The sequence below is a fragment of the Dendropsophus ebraccatus genome, chromosome 15 (genome assembly GCF_027789765.1).
Source record: "Dendropsophus ebraccatus isolate aDenEbr1 chromosome 15, aDenEbr1.pat, whole genome shotgun sequence".
NCBI classification, from domain to species: domain Eukaryota; kingdom Metazoa; phylum Chordata; class Amphibia; order Anura; family Hylidae; genus Dendropsophus; species Dendropsophus ebraccatus.
In genome coordinates, this window is record NC_091468.1 from 22,883,503 (window position 1) to 22,898,866 (window position 15,364).

The 15,364-nt window shown below is 46.2% G+C and overlaps 1 protein-coding gene across 2 annotated transcripts; it reads left to right on the forward strand.

The window, feature by feature from the left end:
- The first annotated feature begins 719 nt into the window (after positions 1–719).
- On the forward strand, positions 720–11,129 carry H3-3A (H3.3 histone A). 2 transcript variants are annotated; one of them, XM_069954688.1, is made up of 4 exons: positions 720–827; positions 2,127–2,281; positions 6,738–6,891; positions 10,154–11,129. In XM_069954688.1, the coding sequence occupies exons 2-4, from the start codon at positions 2,154–2,156 to the stop codon at positions 10,280–10,282; spliced, it is 411 nt and encodes a 136-aa protein (XP_069810789.1). In that variant the 5' UTR covers positions 720–827; positions 2,127–2,153; the 3' UTR covers positions 10,283–11,129. The 2 variants fall into 2 exon arrangements, with proteins under 2 accessions (XP_069810789.1, XP_069810790.1); XM_069954689.1 differs by lacking the exon at positions 720–827 and adding an exon at positions 1,525–1,718.
- The last annotated feature ends 4,235 nt before the right edge of the window (positions 11,130–15,364 follow it).

Below are 15,364 nucleotides of genomic sequence, written 5' to 3' on the forward strand. Positions count from 1 at the left end.
GCACTCACCTGTCAGCAGCAGCAGTCCTGTCCCGGGCAGCACACACCTGTCAGCAGCAGCAGTCCTGTCCCGGGCATCACACACCTGTCAGCAGCAGTCCTGTCCCGGGCAGCACACACCTGTCAGCAGCAGACCTGTCCCGGGCAGCACACACCTGTCAGCAGCAGTCCTGTCCCGGGCAGCACACACCTGTCAGCAGCAGCAGTCCTGTCCCGGGCAGCACACACCTGTCAGCAGCAGCAGTCCTGTCCCGGGCAGCACACACCTGTCAGCAGCAGCAGTCCTGTCCCGGGCAGCACACACCTGTCAGCAGCAGTCCTGTCCCGGGCAGCACACACCTGTCAGCAGCAGCAGTCCTGTCCCGGGCAGCACACACCTGTCAGCAGCAGTCCTGTCCCGGGCAGCACACACCTGTCAGCAGCAGCAGTCCTGTCCCGGGCAGCACACACCTGTCAGCAGCAGCAGTCCTGTCCCGGGCAGCACACACCTGTCAGCAGCAGCAGTCCTGTCCCGGGCAGCACACACCTGTCAGCAGCAGTCCTGTCCCGGGCAGCACACACCTGTCAGCAGCAGTCCTGTCCCGGGCAGCACACACCTGTCAGCAGCAGCAGTCCTGTCCCGGGCAGCATGTGTCAGGCAGTAGTAGAGTGCGGTAGCGTGTCTTTGTGTTTGTACACACTGTGCCCCGGCTGGGCCTTCCCTCCATTGTGCCTGATTGGCTGCGGCTCGGTGAGGGAGCTCTTAGCAGGCTTGTGGGACACACCAATGTCAGCCATTTTTCAATTGTGTTAGCAGCCAGCAGCCTGTGCTCTCAGCTAGCGGGGAAGGTAAGTTTTATATCTGCAAATCCCTCAGCCCAAAGCGGACCCAAAGCTCCCGAAACCGCTCCCGGGCCCCCGCCCTGCCCTCCCGGGGCCCCCCGGCTCTCCTCCCGAACCCCCACACAAACTTTTTGGGGCTGCAAAAGCGGCGACCGCCGGCGGCCCCGTCCTCTCTCCTCAGACGACGAGCCGCCTTCCTCCCCAGCTCTCCCTCCTCACTACCCGGGGCTCCTTCACTCGACAAAATCCCCCAGTCCCGCGGCCGCTGCCCCCCCAGACCGGCACCGGGCGCCCCCCCACACCCCGCTCTAACAGGTTGGGCGCCCCCCGGGACCCTCACTGTGGGGGAAAGTGGCTAAAAACCGACGCAAAATGCCCCCCTAATGTCCCTGTGCTCCCCAGTTGTTGCTGAGCTTCACCATCTTGTCTCTCTCACTCTGGTCACCATATTAATTTCCCCTATAGCAGCTGCCACAGAGAGAGCAGGGGCCCCATATACTCTTCTCTGGGGGGCCCCATTCCGTCCGGGTCCCCCCCTGTGTACTCACCCCCTCCCCCTCCTCTCCCCCCGGGGCAGTTACACGTGGGGCACTTGGATACATTGTAGCTGTTCCCAATGTTTATTGTATCAGTTTGAAATGTTGTAACAGTCGCGGCCGCTTAACGGTCCCCGCTCCGCGCTGCCGCCCCCCGCCCCCACACAGGACCCCCAAAGTCCGCTCCACAGCCCCCCAATACTGTCTGGGGGGTCCTGCCATAACCTGCATGCTCTCAGAGCAGCTGGGACCTGGCTGGTGGGGGAGGGGCGGCTGCTTAGTGGCATTGCCCTATAGTTTATCCTTCCAGGGGGGGTGGCAGGGGTCTGCACCCCCAAAACGATGTCAGGGCTTTGTCCTGGTGAGGGGAAGCTGTCTGCATGGCTGTGGGGGGGCAGTGATGGAGTTCTTGCATTGCTCTGACTGGACAGCTGGCTGCTGCTGCTTATAGTGGAGTCCTAATACTGGGGGGGTCGTTAGTCTGCAGCCGGTGGAGGGGGTGATAAGGGGGTCGGGGGGGGGGGGGGGTTGCCCCCCCTTGTAGGATGTATGTCTTTCCTCAATGTGAAGGATAGTAGCAGGGGAGGAGGAGAGCTCAGGGTAGTGCAGCGCCACAGTTTGAAAACCGGTCATGTTAGGTGAATGGGAAGGAGTAGAAGCAATGCTGGAAATGCGTGTTTATTCCACAGTAATAAATCCTCTGATTCTATTTCTGCCCCCCCCCTCCCCCTCCTTCCTTCCTCTGTGCTGCTGTTATTGGGGGGAGCAGGTCTAGGACTCCTCTCTTGTCTCCATCATGGCTCGTACCAAGCAGACAGCCCGTAAATCCACTGGTGGAAAAGCCCCTAGGAAGCAGCTGGCGACCAAGGCAGCAAGGAAGAGCGCGCCCTCTACTGGAGGGGTGAAGAAACCACATCGTTACAGGTAATGTAAGGATGGAGGGAGGGGAGGGGGGGCTGCTGCGCATGCGTGCCACAGTCTCATCAGAAATCAGTCCCAACTCAAAATCCTTGTAGATCTTGTATATTTATAGGTTTTGCATTGATTTTGATACAGAATGGTGACACTGGGGATTGCTTTTAAGATTTTTTTTTTATTTTTTTATTTTTTTGGTAAATGCAAAAAAAAAAAAAAATTTTAAGTGCACTTTAGTTGGCATGCATATTACTGCTGACAGTGAGGTTATTACTGTGCATTGATCAGGGGTGCATGAAAGGGTTAAACAGCCAGAACTCCCCTTTCTGTCTGCTGGGGTGACAGCAGCTTCATGCAGCTAGGCAGATTTGTATTAGTGGTTGCACTTAGAGGGGATTTGGGAGATTTTGAAGTGTTTTTGGGCTATTTTGGGTGTTTTTTTTGTGTAATTTTGTATATATTGAATGAGGCCTGGGTGTCATTTGGGGGATATAGGATGTTTTGTTTTGGGATGGATGGTTGTGGAGAGTGGCCTGACATGTTGGAGGGATGAGGAGGGGGGCGGGGTGGGGGTGGTCGCCGCACTCCTCGATCCGCTGCTGTTGGCACTGTTCCCACCTGATCCAGCAGACATGGATGGTGCACTTACACAGAGCCGTCACTAGAGGCCACTGGCGCGCCGGCAACATTCACACTGTCCCTGCTGTGTAACCCCTTGTGTGCTGGAGAAAACAAGCCACCAGTCTAACATTTAACCCAAATCAATCTAGTAAGGTTTTAAGGAAGCGGGAATAAATTTGGTTGTAGATTTTTTTTTTTTTTTTTTTTTTTTTTTTTTGGCAGCAGCTACAACCTAGGTCATTATTTATGTGAGAGAATTATAATTCTGATTCCCTCCAAGCCTTGTATAAAGGGTATATCTCACAGGATTAATCTGCATACCAGTATGTAAATGCGTTGCTGATCCGGAGTTACATCCTATACAGGGATACAGTCTATCAGCTGATCAATCGGTTTCACAGCTCTTCCCCCCCCCCCCCTCCCCCCTCCTTCCTTGCTTATTCTGGAAATGAGTATGCTTAAGGATCTCCACTGTATTATGTTAGGGGACAGGCTTGATGACTGGTATGAGCGGGATATAAGCCACTTCCAGACACCCCTGCATTGGGATATTATTATGCAACATGCCTGACACTACTTTCCCACAACATTGTGTCATAAATGGTCCGCCATATACATAGGAATTGGTAGACATACATCTAATATGTATGGGCTTCTGTAGGCCCTCCAGTGATGGATCGGAGACTGGATTATTACATTGATTCTTAGAGCGTCTTATGCATTTTGCTAACCTGCTTTGACATTTATAGTGATCGTAATGTCAGTAAAGGGTCTGTGGTCTGGGGTGACCTCCATTATCGCTGCAGTCACTGACTTCCATTTAGTCCAGGACCTTGAGGCAGGAAAGGATCCGCTCATCTCTTGTTTCCTCGATCTATAGGAGTCTTGTTCTTGTGTAGGAAGAAGTCAGCAGAGTACAATTTCTATGGAGAAGCATAAGATGGGATGAATGGCAGTAGCTGGAGTTCTTTCACCTGCACGCTTTATTGGACAAATCCTAATATTAAAAGGAAAATTGCAAAGGGTTTATTAGATAGTTCAGTACCCCAAAATTACTCTGGGATCCTGACCTATAATCACTCTAGGATCTCTGCTTGCTGTCAATGAATGAGAACATGCATCTATAAGAATGTCTGATGACCTGGTCTTGTTCACACAGCTAAAATTTTGTTGCATTATTCCCCAATCTGTGTCTCTCCAGCTGTTACAAGTCTGTTGTAGCTTTGCAACAGCTGGAGGGACGCTGATTGGTCAACACTGCTGTAGGTAATCCACTATGTGCTAATACAGCTCTTGCCTACTCGGATGCATTGTAACAGGATGTAGCTATATAAGATGGACCTGATTTACTTATTTTTTTTGCCTCTAGATCCCAGGTGTCAAACTTGCAGCCCCCCAGCTTTTGCAAGCAACCCTTGGCTTTCCAGGCATGGTGGAAATTGTAGTTTTTCAAAAGTCACAGGGCTGTAGGTTTGATACCTGTGTAAAAGAACAAGCACATGCACTGATGGGAAGCAGAGGTATTGGAACATTGGGCTTTTCAGTATGCAACATATAAAGTCAGGATGGGGAACCTTAGACCATCCAGCTGTTTTAAAACTCAATTTCCCATCATGCCTGGACAGCGAAAGCTTACATAGACCTTACTGTTCAGCATAACAGCACCTTATATACAGCCTTATAGGTTTACATACGTATGCATACTATGGTAGTACAATTAATTTAGTAGTAATTTGCTGTATTTTTCCTGTTTTAATTCAAACATGGTCAAAAAATGTATTCTTAAGTGTTGTAGTTCAGTGAGTGGCCACTAGGGGCACACTGAGTTCTTGTACATTTCATAGGTACTGTGCAGAATGGATGCTATCAGCAGGGTCGCCCCTTTATCCCTATAGGGTAAGGTTTTATTGTTTGGAATATCACTTTCTAGAGCAGGGGAGAGGGGGATGCTCTGTTTCATTATGTTACTTCTGCCTATGGAGTGTGCTGAGTAGAGATGAGCGAACCTGGAGCATGCTCGATTCCATCCGAACCCGATCGTTCGGTATTTGATTAGCTGGGGCTGTTGAAGTTGGATAAGGCTCTAAGGTTGTCTGGAAAACATGGATACAGCCAATGACTATATCCATGTTTTCTACGTAGCCTTAGAACTTTATCCAACGTCAGCAGCCACCGCTAATCAAATTCCGAACGATCAGGTTAGGATGGACTCGAGCATGCTCAAGGTTCACTTATCTGTAGTGCTGAGGGAATAAGGAGGTAGTACTATTCTTCCTGTAGAGTGCATCTGGCTGTATAACTCCTGTCTGTCTGCTTCTGAAAGACATATAATCTTGCTGCATTGATTGCAATTATTGAGATATATATGTGCATCTAATATGGCAACTCTTAGACATCATGTATTCTACATATCTAATGCTGGACGGCCTATAGAATAACTGGTTTCTTCCAGGAACAGTACCACACCTCTATATGGGATATATCTGGTAAAGCAGTTTATTAGTGAATTGTGTTGAGCTGCAGTACCACGCATGACCTGAGAATGGGTGGCGCTGTTTTTCTAATCCCACACAACCCCTTCTAGTTGCCTGCACATCTCCAGTAGCTGTTCCTCCTGTCCTCTCCATACATATGCATGCTTGTTTGGGCTGAGAGTGTGTTTTGAATAGAGAGAGGGGTATACACTGCCACCTAGGAATCACTAGTTGTGTGGAAGCAGAGCATGGCACAGATGCTTTTTGATGATCTTTGTGTCCTTTTGTCATGTTATGCTACATATGACACCGTGATCAGTTTCAATGTTCCTTTCAATGACTTGTCCAGTGCTCTTCGATTTTTCTAAAACTACAACTCCCAGCATGCCCAGGTGGCAAACGGCCTTTTGGTACTGTATATTTATCAGGCTCTAAATCAGTGCACTGAACCCTATTGACATTATATACTGCAGTAGCCACAGGGATGACATGGTCACATGACCTCGCATGACACTTGGCCTAGAGGCAATTTCCAAATTTTTAAAGGGACTTGCTGCACAACATTCTTAAAGGGTTTAACTATAATTTTACACTGGAGGCCGGATACACTGTCAAAACACTGTAGACTGAATTCTTCCAGCAGCGCTGTTGTATATAATGCAGTCAATGGCGCTGCCGGATCTTGACAGCGTATCCTGCCGCCACCAAAGAATGATAGTTACATTTTATCCCTAGTGCAACCTCCTCTTATACTTTTGTCTTTCAGTTCCTCTACATTTTAAAGCTTTTTGCTATGAGAGGATCCTGTCTTGATGTTTGGTCATGGTGACTTATCTCATCTAGAAAGAAGTTTTGACAAGTAGCTGAGCCTGGTAGATAAGCGAGGAGAAGCTCCCAGCTATGCACTTCTCTCCTTGCTGCAGCAAATGGATTTTATAGAAAGTCTTTGGGGCTTTTCTCATGCAACTAGAAAGGTTCCTGTTCACTGATGGAAAGCTGAGGTTTTGACCAGAGAGATGATGAGAGTATGTTAGAGAGTTGAATACCACAAAGTTTGTAGCAGCCTGTTATAGGGGATATCCAGGGTTAGAAAAACCAGAGCTACTTTCTTTAGGAATAGCGCCATTCTTGTCCTCAGGTTGTGGTATTACAACTAGTCTCCATTGACTCCATTCAGTGGAAAGGAACTGCAATACCACACATAAACTGAGGTGTCTGCATGTTATTTCAGTTCACTTCTATTGATGTCAATGGAGACAAGTTGTAATACCACATACAACCTGAGGACAAGAATGGGGCTCTCTTTAAAAGAGAGCAGCTCTGGTTTTCTGATACACAGTGGGGTAACAAGTTTCCTTGTTGTCTTCCAGGCCGGGTACTGTGGCTCTTCGTGAGATCAGACGTTACCAGAAGTCCACTGAGTTGCTGATCCGCAAACTCCCGTTCCAGCGTTTGGTTCGTGAAATTGCTCAGGACTTCAAAACAGACTTGCGCTTCCAGAGCGCTGCCATTGGTGCTTTGCAGGTAACATTCTGATTTTGCCAGATTCAAAATGTATATTTAAAGTGTTACTACTTTACAGGGGAACTATCTGCAGGGTAAACAAATCTTACCTGCTGATATGTCCCTACTGCAGCAGAGACCCTGAGGAGGAAGGTATGTCTCTTACCTTCCTTGGCACCCATTTAGAGCAGGGATGGGGAGCCTTCGGCCCTCCAGCTGTTGCAATACTACAATTCCCAAAAGTCGTTGGCTGTCCAGGCATGATTGGAATTGTAGTCTTGCAACAGCTGGAGGGCCGAAGGTTCCCCATCCCTGATTTAAAGCCCTGGGGCACCTGTTGGGAGCACTGCCCACCACCATAGCGCTAATCCACCTCTCTGTAATTATAATCAATGGAGTAGGCTAGTCGGGGGTGGACAGTGCTCCTAGCGGTCCTACCAGACCGTGAAGCAAACTACTAACTGCTCTGGAACAGTGCAGAGGATGAAGGTAAGAGACATACCCTCCTCCTCTGCGTCTCCTGTGCAATAGGGACATATCAGCAGGTTAGATTCATCTAACCTGCTAATAGTTCCCCTTTAAGGGTATATTCACAGGTTTAATTCGTTCACAGGTTTAATTCGCTCTTGTGGATTTTGCTACCCATAGATCCACAGCAACTCTCTGTCCTCCACTATTGCAGATTTGATCCATTGAAATGTATGGATAGCAATAGCTGCACATGTGCGTGTAAATGTGCCTTAAAAAGTAAATTTTTAATCGGATAACCCACCAAATAAACAGGGCATCCATAAAACTTTATTTGGTTCTGTTCCTTTAAATGGAACCTGTCACCGGGGACGTAGGCACAGAGCCCGATCCCCACACAACCCCCCCCCCCCCCCCTCCGGTGTAGCCCGCGGATACTTTCCCTTTCCAACGAGTCCCATTCATGGAGCCGGTCCCGGGACGAAGATATCAGCGCCCGAAGCAGTGCGTACGCTGCTGAGATGAGTCCGACGCCCATAGAGAATAAATAGAGCCATCATTCTCTATGGGCATCGGACTCATCTCAGCGGCGTGCGCACTGCTTCGGGCGCTGATATCTTCGTCCTGGGTCCAGGAACAGGACTCGTCGGAAAGGGTAAGTATCCGGGGGATGCATCGGGGGGTCGGGTGGGCTCTGCGCCCGCCTCCCTGGGGACAGGTTCCCTTTAACCATTTTATTGCTGATTGATTCCTCTTATATGGCAGTAGTAATGTAATAACAGAGCTTGCTGCTTATAAGTTACACTTGTGGATTGGCTGCCGCTCTGCATTATGCAGGTTTATTTTATCTGAGCCATTCTTTATTTTGGCTTTTATTAAAATTGCCTGTAGCCCTTTTTCTTGATGCAGGATCGTTGCCCTACATTGTGCTCTGCGCAGCTTATTGCTATTCAAGAAGCGGCTTCATTGCTGCCGCCATCGAGTGGAAGTCACTTTAAGCTCAACATAACACATTCCTTTAAAGGGGTATTCCCACCTTTATTTGCTTATTAGGGTGTGTTTGTTATAGGTGTGTGTGTGTGTGTATATATGTATGTATCAAGGAAGTAAAAAGACCTAAAAAATCTGGTAACTGCAAGACCTGACTACGCAGTAGTCTGTTACCATGGAGATGTATAGTATTACAATCAATCCTATCCAAAAAACCACCTCTTTGAAAAGACTACCACCAGATTCAGAGACAGATTCTGTCATGTGAAATGTGAATGTCTCTTTAATAGAAATCCTATACAGTGATCAACAGATCGTTGCTAGCAACTCGTATTCCCTGCAGTGGCCACTACAGGAGAAACATGGTATTGCCTGGTAGGACAGTTAGGTGATGCACTCATAAGTTATGCTGCTGGATACAAGTGGCTTTGTTATGTAGCTCCCACATTTGCATTCGGGTAGGTGACTCTTCCTATTCAACACGCTGTCTCTTTAATTATCCATGAGATGCGGTGCTCATCCATCGCCTCCATTGACTGTTATCCTTGCAGAAAGCCATTCAGCAGAATAAATTGGTTTTTAAATTATTCCTATATAAAACGGATGAGCGTAATAATGGAAATAATTACACCCGTTCTGTTTGTTTTTTTTCCGAGCCAATAATTGGAGGTGAGGATGAAGAGCTTTGTTTACTTGCCAATTAAAATTATCAATGTTTCTAGGTCAGGCTAATAGTTAAGTGCTTAGGATAATAACACAATTGTATAGATCTGTCATCACAATTGTGGACGCTACCGGAGTATTCCTTGTGGGGCGGGTAGCGGCGGCTTCTAGGTCTGCGGGGTCTCATAGGTCCAATACAATCTCCATAGTGGAGTATGTTTCAATGGGTGTGAATGGGATTTGTGAAAGTCCCAGTTATGCTACAAAATTAAAGTGGTGTCCAGATTAAAATAGCCATTTCCAATTATGCTATAAGGGAATTCTGAGTTAGAGGGGATGGACCTCAGTTCAGGATCTTTCTCTCTTGCTTGGAATGGTGAGTCGCTGTCCTGCACTATGCTTGCAACCCATAGATTTTAATGGGCCTGGTGTTAAGCACCACCTCACCTGTGGAGGCACTGCAGGGAAATTGAACACTTACTACCAGGTTCAGATGCACAGCTGATCACCAGGTGTCCCAGCAGGAGGATATAGTTTTAATTTTTTCATTACTTCATTGCTAAGAGACTATTGTAACACACAGGGATTATCCAAAGCAGATAACAATTTTAAACTGTTGCTTTTTTTTAAAAAAAAAAAAAAAAGGATAAAAGTTTGTAAAGCAAGCCATGTTAAAAAAAAATAAAAAAATGCTTACAAAATTGGGACATAGCTGATTTCTTTGAAACAACACCTCTCCAGTCCTCAATTTGTGGTCACAGATGGTGCTGTTTGAGAGAAAGTAGCTGGTTTTGTGTGTGTGTTTTTAATTCTTTATTTACTGGACATACAGATGTTGTGCCACATGCCCATCAGACCCAAATATTTAAGAAAATAAATACTGAATATATGGTAATACAGTAAATGCACTACAAATTGCCATTAATCAATTATCATTTTGTTAAGGCTGAGTTTTTTTATTTTTTCCTAATCCTGGATAACCTCTTCTAAGAGCATCTGTATTCCAGTTTGGTTACGATCGTCATGACCAGAGGAAACTCTCCTCTAAAAATGATTTCTTTTATTATGTTATTATATATTAGTGTTTTTTTTTTTTTGTTTGTTGTTTTTGTTACGGTACATTTTAATGATCTGGCTAATGTGTTTTTTTTGTCTTTTTTAGGAGGCAAGCGAGGCCTACCTGGTCGGACTGTTTGAAGACACCAACTTGTGCGCTATCCACGCCAAACGTGTCACAATTATGCCAAAAGACATCCAGCTAGCACGCCGCATACGCGGAGAGCGTGCTTAAAAGAAAAAAAAAAATTCCTATCTTGTTCATCTTCAAACGCGAAAAAAAAATAAATCTCTTCTTCCTTGTAATTGGTAGTTTGAGCGTTAGATATATATTTTTTTTTTCTCTGTGGGGTTAAAAAGGTACCTAAATATATGGTTGTGAATGGAAATGTAGGGGACAGGTTCAGGTGTGGGCAAACTTCTTCCATTTTTCATTTGTGTGTGAATTATTATTTTTTTTTTTTTTCCCCGCGAAGTCAGGGGGTGACATCCTACATATAGAGTGTCACTGTCACCTTAACACTGCTGAGGCGGCCATTATATGAGCTGAATTCACATTCAGCCTGAAATTCAACAGGAACCCGGGTGGCCTCAGAGCTGCGAGGACACGCCGCGGCTCTGTCGCCTCTCCAGTTCTTCTTGAAGTGGATTTGTTTCATAAACACTGGTGCTGCCCTCCGTAAAATGGCTGCTTCCTCTCTTTCAGCTCACAAGATGGCTGCCTCAGCCGTGTAGGGATGTAATACTGTTAGCAGCTACAAAAGATCATTCAGTGGTTTATTAACATAAAACTTGTCAACTTTATAAGAAAAGAAAAAAATCATAGATCGGTTAGGGTTTTGTTTTTCTGGACAATGCCAGCATTTGGAAATTCTTTTTTTTTTTTTTTTCTTGAGTAAAATTCTTATTGATGGCGACTTAGTGTTTATAGCATTTTTTTTACCATGTAGTAAAATTCCATCCATTCACTCTCTCCCTTTTTTTTCTTACGGAGTCGTCCGACATTCAGCTACATGTTTTTAATGTTGTCGTCTGTCTTCTGTGCTGTCCTGTAAGTTTGCTATTAAAATACATTAAACAACTTTTCTGTTTTTGAGATTAATTTATTTTATTTATTTTTTTCTCTTTAAAGAATGAAATTGGCAGCTACAAATAGATGAATAAGGCAGCTCCTTTAAAGGGTTTTTTCAGGATTAGAAAAAAAAAACTGCTACTTTCTTGTGCAAACTGCGCCACCTTTGTCATCAGGTTGGGTGTGGTATTGCAATTTAGCTCCATTCACTTCAGTGGAACAGCTGCAAAACCCACACCCAATCTAAGGAGAAGAGAGGTGCTGTTTCTGGAAGAAAGTGGACAGTGTTTTTCTAAGCTTGGATAACCCCTTTAAAGGGCACCACACCATAGGTACAGTCCCAAATATACTCAGGTGTAGTAGGTACGTGTGTATATGTATATAATATCAAAGCGATTCATATGCACATTTATACAGGGTAAGTAAAAAGTCTAAGGACACCTATTCATGGCAAAAACTAAAGTAAAAAAACTGAATACCCCAGCAAATGAGTGATCATGTAACATATCAAAGAAGGCCAGAATTGTCCCAAAAATAGATGCCACAGTCTGATTTTAACCCCTAGACGACCCAGGGCGTATAGTTACGCCATGGAAGTCTGTCCCCAGACGACCTAGGGCGTAACTGTACGCCCTGGGTGTTTCTCCCGCTATGAAGCGTGCTCCGGAGCGGAGCGCGCTTCATAGGAGGTGGGGGCCGGCTGCAATTAGCAGCCGGGACCTCACCGGCAATGACACGCTGCAGCGATCGCGCTGCCGCGTGTCATTAACTCCTTAAACGCCGCGGGGGTGTGTGACTGCGGGGGTCCCGATCGGTAAAACGGACTGCCGGAGGTCTCTCACCTTCCTCCGTGCGGTCCGATCGGCAATCTGCTACACTGAGCCTGCACAGGCAGGCTCAATGAGCAGATCGCCGATAACACTGATCAATGCTATGCCTATGGCATAGCATTCATCAGTGTAGAAATCAAACCTACACTGATCTATGTAAAAGTCCCCCAAAGGGACTTCAAATGTGTAAAAAAAAAAAAGTTAAAAACACTAACACACTACCCCAAAACCCCTCCCCCAATAAAAGTTGAAATCACCCCCCTTTCCCATTATATAAATAAAACATATAAAAATAAATAAACAAATAAACATATAATATACCGTAGCGTGCGTAATTGTCCGATCTATTAAAATATAACAAGCGTCATTGCGAACGGTAAACGGCGTACACGAAAAGAGGGGAAAAAAGTGCGCGGATTACCGATTTTATGTTACATTATATATAAAAAAAAATTAATAAAAAGTGATCAAAATGTCCGATCTTCACAAATATGGTATTAATAAAAACTAAAGATCATGACGGAAAAAATGACGCCCCATACAGCCCCGTAGGTGAAAAAATAAAACCGTTATAAGCGTCACAATAGGCCCATTTTATTTATAATTAATTGCCAAAAAAAAGGATTTCATTTAAAAAAAATATATAACATTAGAGAATCTGCGTAAACCTACATATGGTTGTGGTCGGGCTGACCTATAGAATAATTGTATCATGTCGCTGTTACCATATAGTGCATTACGTAGACACAGGAACCCCCCAAACGTTACCATATTGCATCCTTTTTTGCGATTTCACCAATTTATATCTTCATAAATAATATATTTGGAATTCCATCATACATGTTATGGTAAAATGAATGACGCCATTACACAGTACAACTATTCCTGTAACAAATAAGCCCTTACATGGCCTGTAGATAAAAAACTGAAAGTGCTAGAGCTCTTAGAAGGGGAGGAGGGAAAAACGGAAACACTAAGATCAAAATTTGCGCGGTCCACTGGGTCATTTTGGGCCTGGTCCTCAAAGGGGTATCTCTTGTGGTTCAAAAGTTATCAACACAGAAAGTTGCTTTGTGTTCAGCACCAGCGACAACACATTGAACACATCAAATAGCTGTGCACGACAATGAATGTCCTGGGTTGCTGCAATTTTGTGTTAATAACTTATATATAGGTTAAGAGATAGTGTTAACCCTTTGGTTGCCCAAAACGGGTTGCACAGTTAACGCTTAAAATTACTGCCACAACTAATTGCAGCTAGGGCAATAGTGTCATCCTTAAAGGGGTATTCCTCCAAAAATCTCTTTTACACCATGTAATCGCCCATCCATAGCTTTACATCTTGGTCAAGGCAAGTTGCGTGTTGAGCGGTTCTGGTGCCTCTTCTGCTGTCTTGCACCCTCAATGCAAAAAAGGAGGTAAACATAGTCCGCTCCGACACCGCTCCTTACTCCTGGCCCCTACCCTCTGTGTCAGGGATCGTGTGTCCTCCCTCCCTTCAATGGGCTGGGTTAGTGATTCTAACCCTGCCCATTGAAGAGATTGAGGACAGGTATGAAAGTCTTCCTCTGTCTGTTCCGTATAGGCAGACAGTGGTTCCTTTTCCTAGTACAGTATTTCTTGGGGTCGCTAACGGCGAGTGTCAGGTCTGGTTGCCACTAACATAAGCTGGGGATGCTGCCACCTCTGTATTTGGCGCTGTATCATGCTCACTGACATACAAATCACATCTAGGGTCTATACCACACAAAACATTGACCTACCAGGCCTCCATGATCAAAGAGTACTGTGTAAGTGGAGGCCAGCTGGCCCCCTCGCAATGTTACTCCGCGGGCACTGCCCCCCCTCCCACCGCCGTGGCAAACAGCCATTATCCACCACCACTCCCCTGCATACAGCTGTTAGCCCGCACCCGTTATATGACCTAATATATTGTGTAGAACTAAAAGTCCCAGCAAACTGCTATCCGTCCACATCACAATATATCAGGTCACAGAGCTTCTGTAGAACTACAGGTCCCAGCATGCAGCAATCAGGGAGAAGCACTGCATGATGGGAAATGTAGTTTCCTGGTTGGCACTATCTCGGACATAGATCTGCTTTTAGAGAAAAACTTAAAAGGTGTTATCCAGCGCAACAAAAACATGGCCACTTTCCCCTCTTTTGTCTCCAGATTGGGTGGGGTTTCAAACTCGAGCTTAATTGCAAACCACACCTGACCTGGAGACGAGAGTGGGAAAAGTGGCCATTTTTTTTAGCACTGGATAACCCCTTTTAAGCTCCATTCACTTCAATGGAACTGAGCAGTAAAACCCCACCCAAACTGAAGACAAGAGTGGGGCTGTCTCTGGAAGAAAGTGGCCATGTTTTTCGCTCTGTGGAATAGAGAGAACGATCAGCCAATGATCGTGTCATCGGCTGATCGTTCATTTAGGTTCAGAACTAAAATCATCATTCGCCACCAGCGCATCGCTACGGTGGAATAGCGGTGCACGGTGGCGACCGACGATTTCAGCAGCATAATACATTACCTGTCCGGGGTGCAGGTCTTCTCCTTCTCCTGCGCCGCAGCGGCTTCGGGGCGGCCTGTCTGAACTGACAGACTGTTTAGCCAATCACTGGCCGGAACCGTTGCGGCCAGTGATTGGCTGAGCGGTCTGTCAGTTCAGACAGCCCCGCTCCGAAGCTGCTGCGGCGCAGGAGAAGGAGAAGACCTGCAGCCCGGACAGGTAATGTATGAAACAAGGGCTGCAAGGACATCAGTAACGATGTCCCTGCAGCCCTCGCTTAACGATCATCGGGGCCGTGGAATAGGCCCAGTAAACGATCGGCGATCTAGCAGATGGCCGCTCGTTTACATCGTTGATCGGGTCCCAATCGGCCCGTGGAATAGGACCCTTAGCGCTTTAAACCAAGCCATGTCTGTCATCCAGGTAGGGGATTGTGGCCAGGAGAAAAGCAATTCAGACCACCTCTTGGACACTTGGGCACAATTTACACACGTATGGTTGCTTTCATTGCCCTGACACCGAGCTGCCAAAATCTGCATTTTTAGACAAATGGTACCACTGTTTTCCCTCAGGTTCTGTGTGGTATTACAGCTCAGTCCCAATGAAGTGAATTAAAGTGAGTGTACCACCAGGCCCAGGCAGAAGCACTGGAGGCGGGCCGACCCACCCTTAGTGGGAGGAAGCCCCAGCCCCTCCATGACGTCACTTCATTAGAATCAATGGAAGGGGCTAGGGTTTCCTCCCACTTAGGGTGGGTCGGCCCGCCCCCAGTGCTTCAGCCTGGGCCTGGTGGTACACTCACTTTAATGCTGAATTGCACAAACCAGGCTTAGAAGCTTTCCAATATTAGACAATGACACACAATAGCCATATAAACAGTTCCATATAGTGTCCATATAGTCCTT

What these genes read in the sequence shown, in the direction of transcription:
- H3-3A (XM_069954688.1), top strand. Translation starts at nt 2,154, where the DNA reads ATGGCTCGTACCAAGCAGACAGCCCGTAAATCCACTGGTGGAAAAGCC. An exon ending in AAGAAACCACATCGTTACAG is followed by an intron (nt 2,282 to 6,737) that starts GTAATGTAAGGA and finishes GTTGTCTTCCAG; the next exon opens with GCCGGGTACTGTGGCTCTTC. An exon ending in CTGCCATTGGTGCTTTGCAG is followed by an intron (nt 6,892 to 10,153) that starts GTAACATTCTGA and finishes TGTCTTTTTTAG; the next exon opens with GAGGCAAGCGAGGCCTACCT.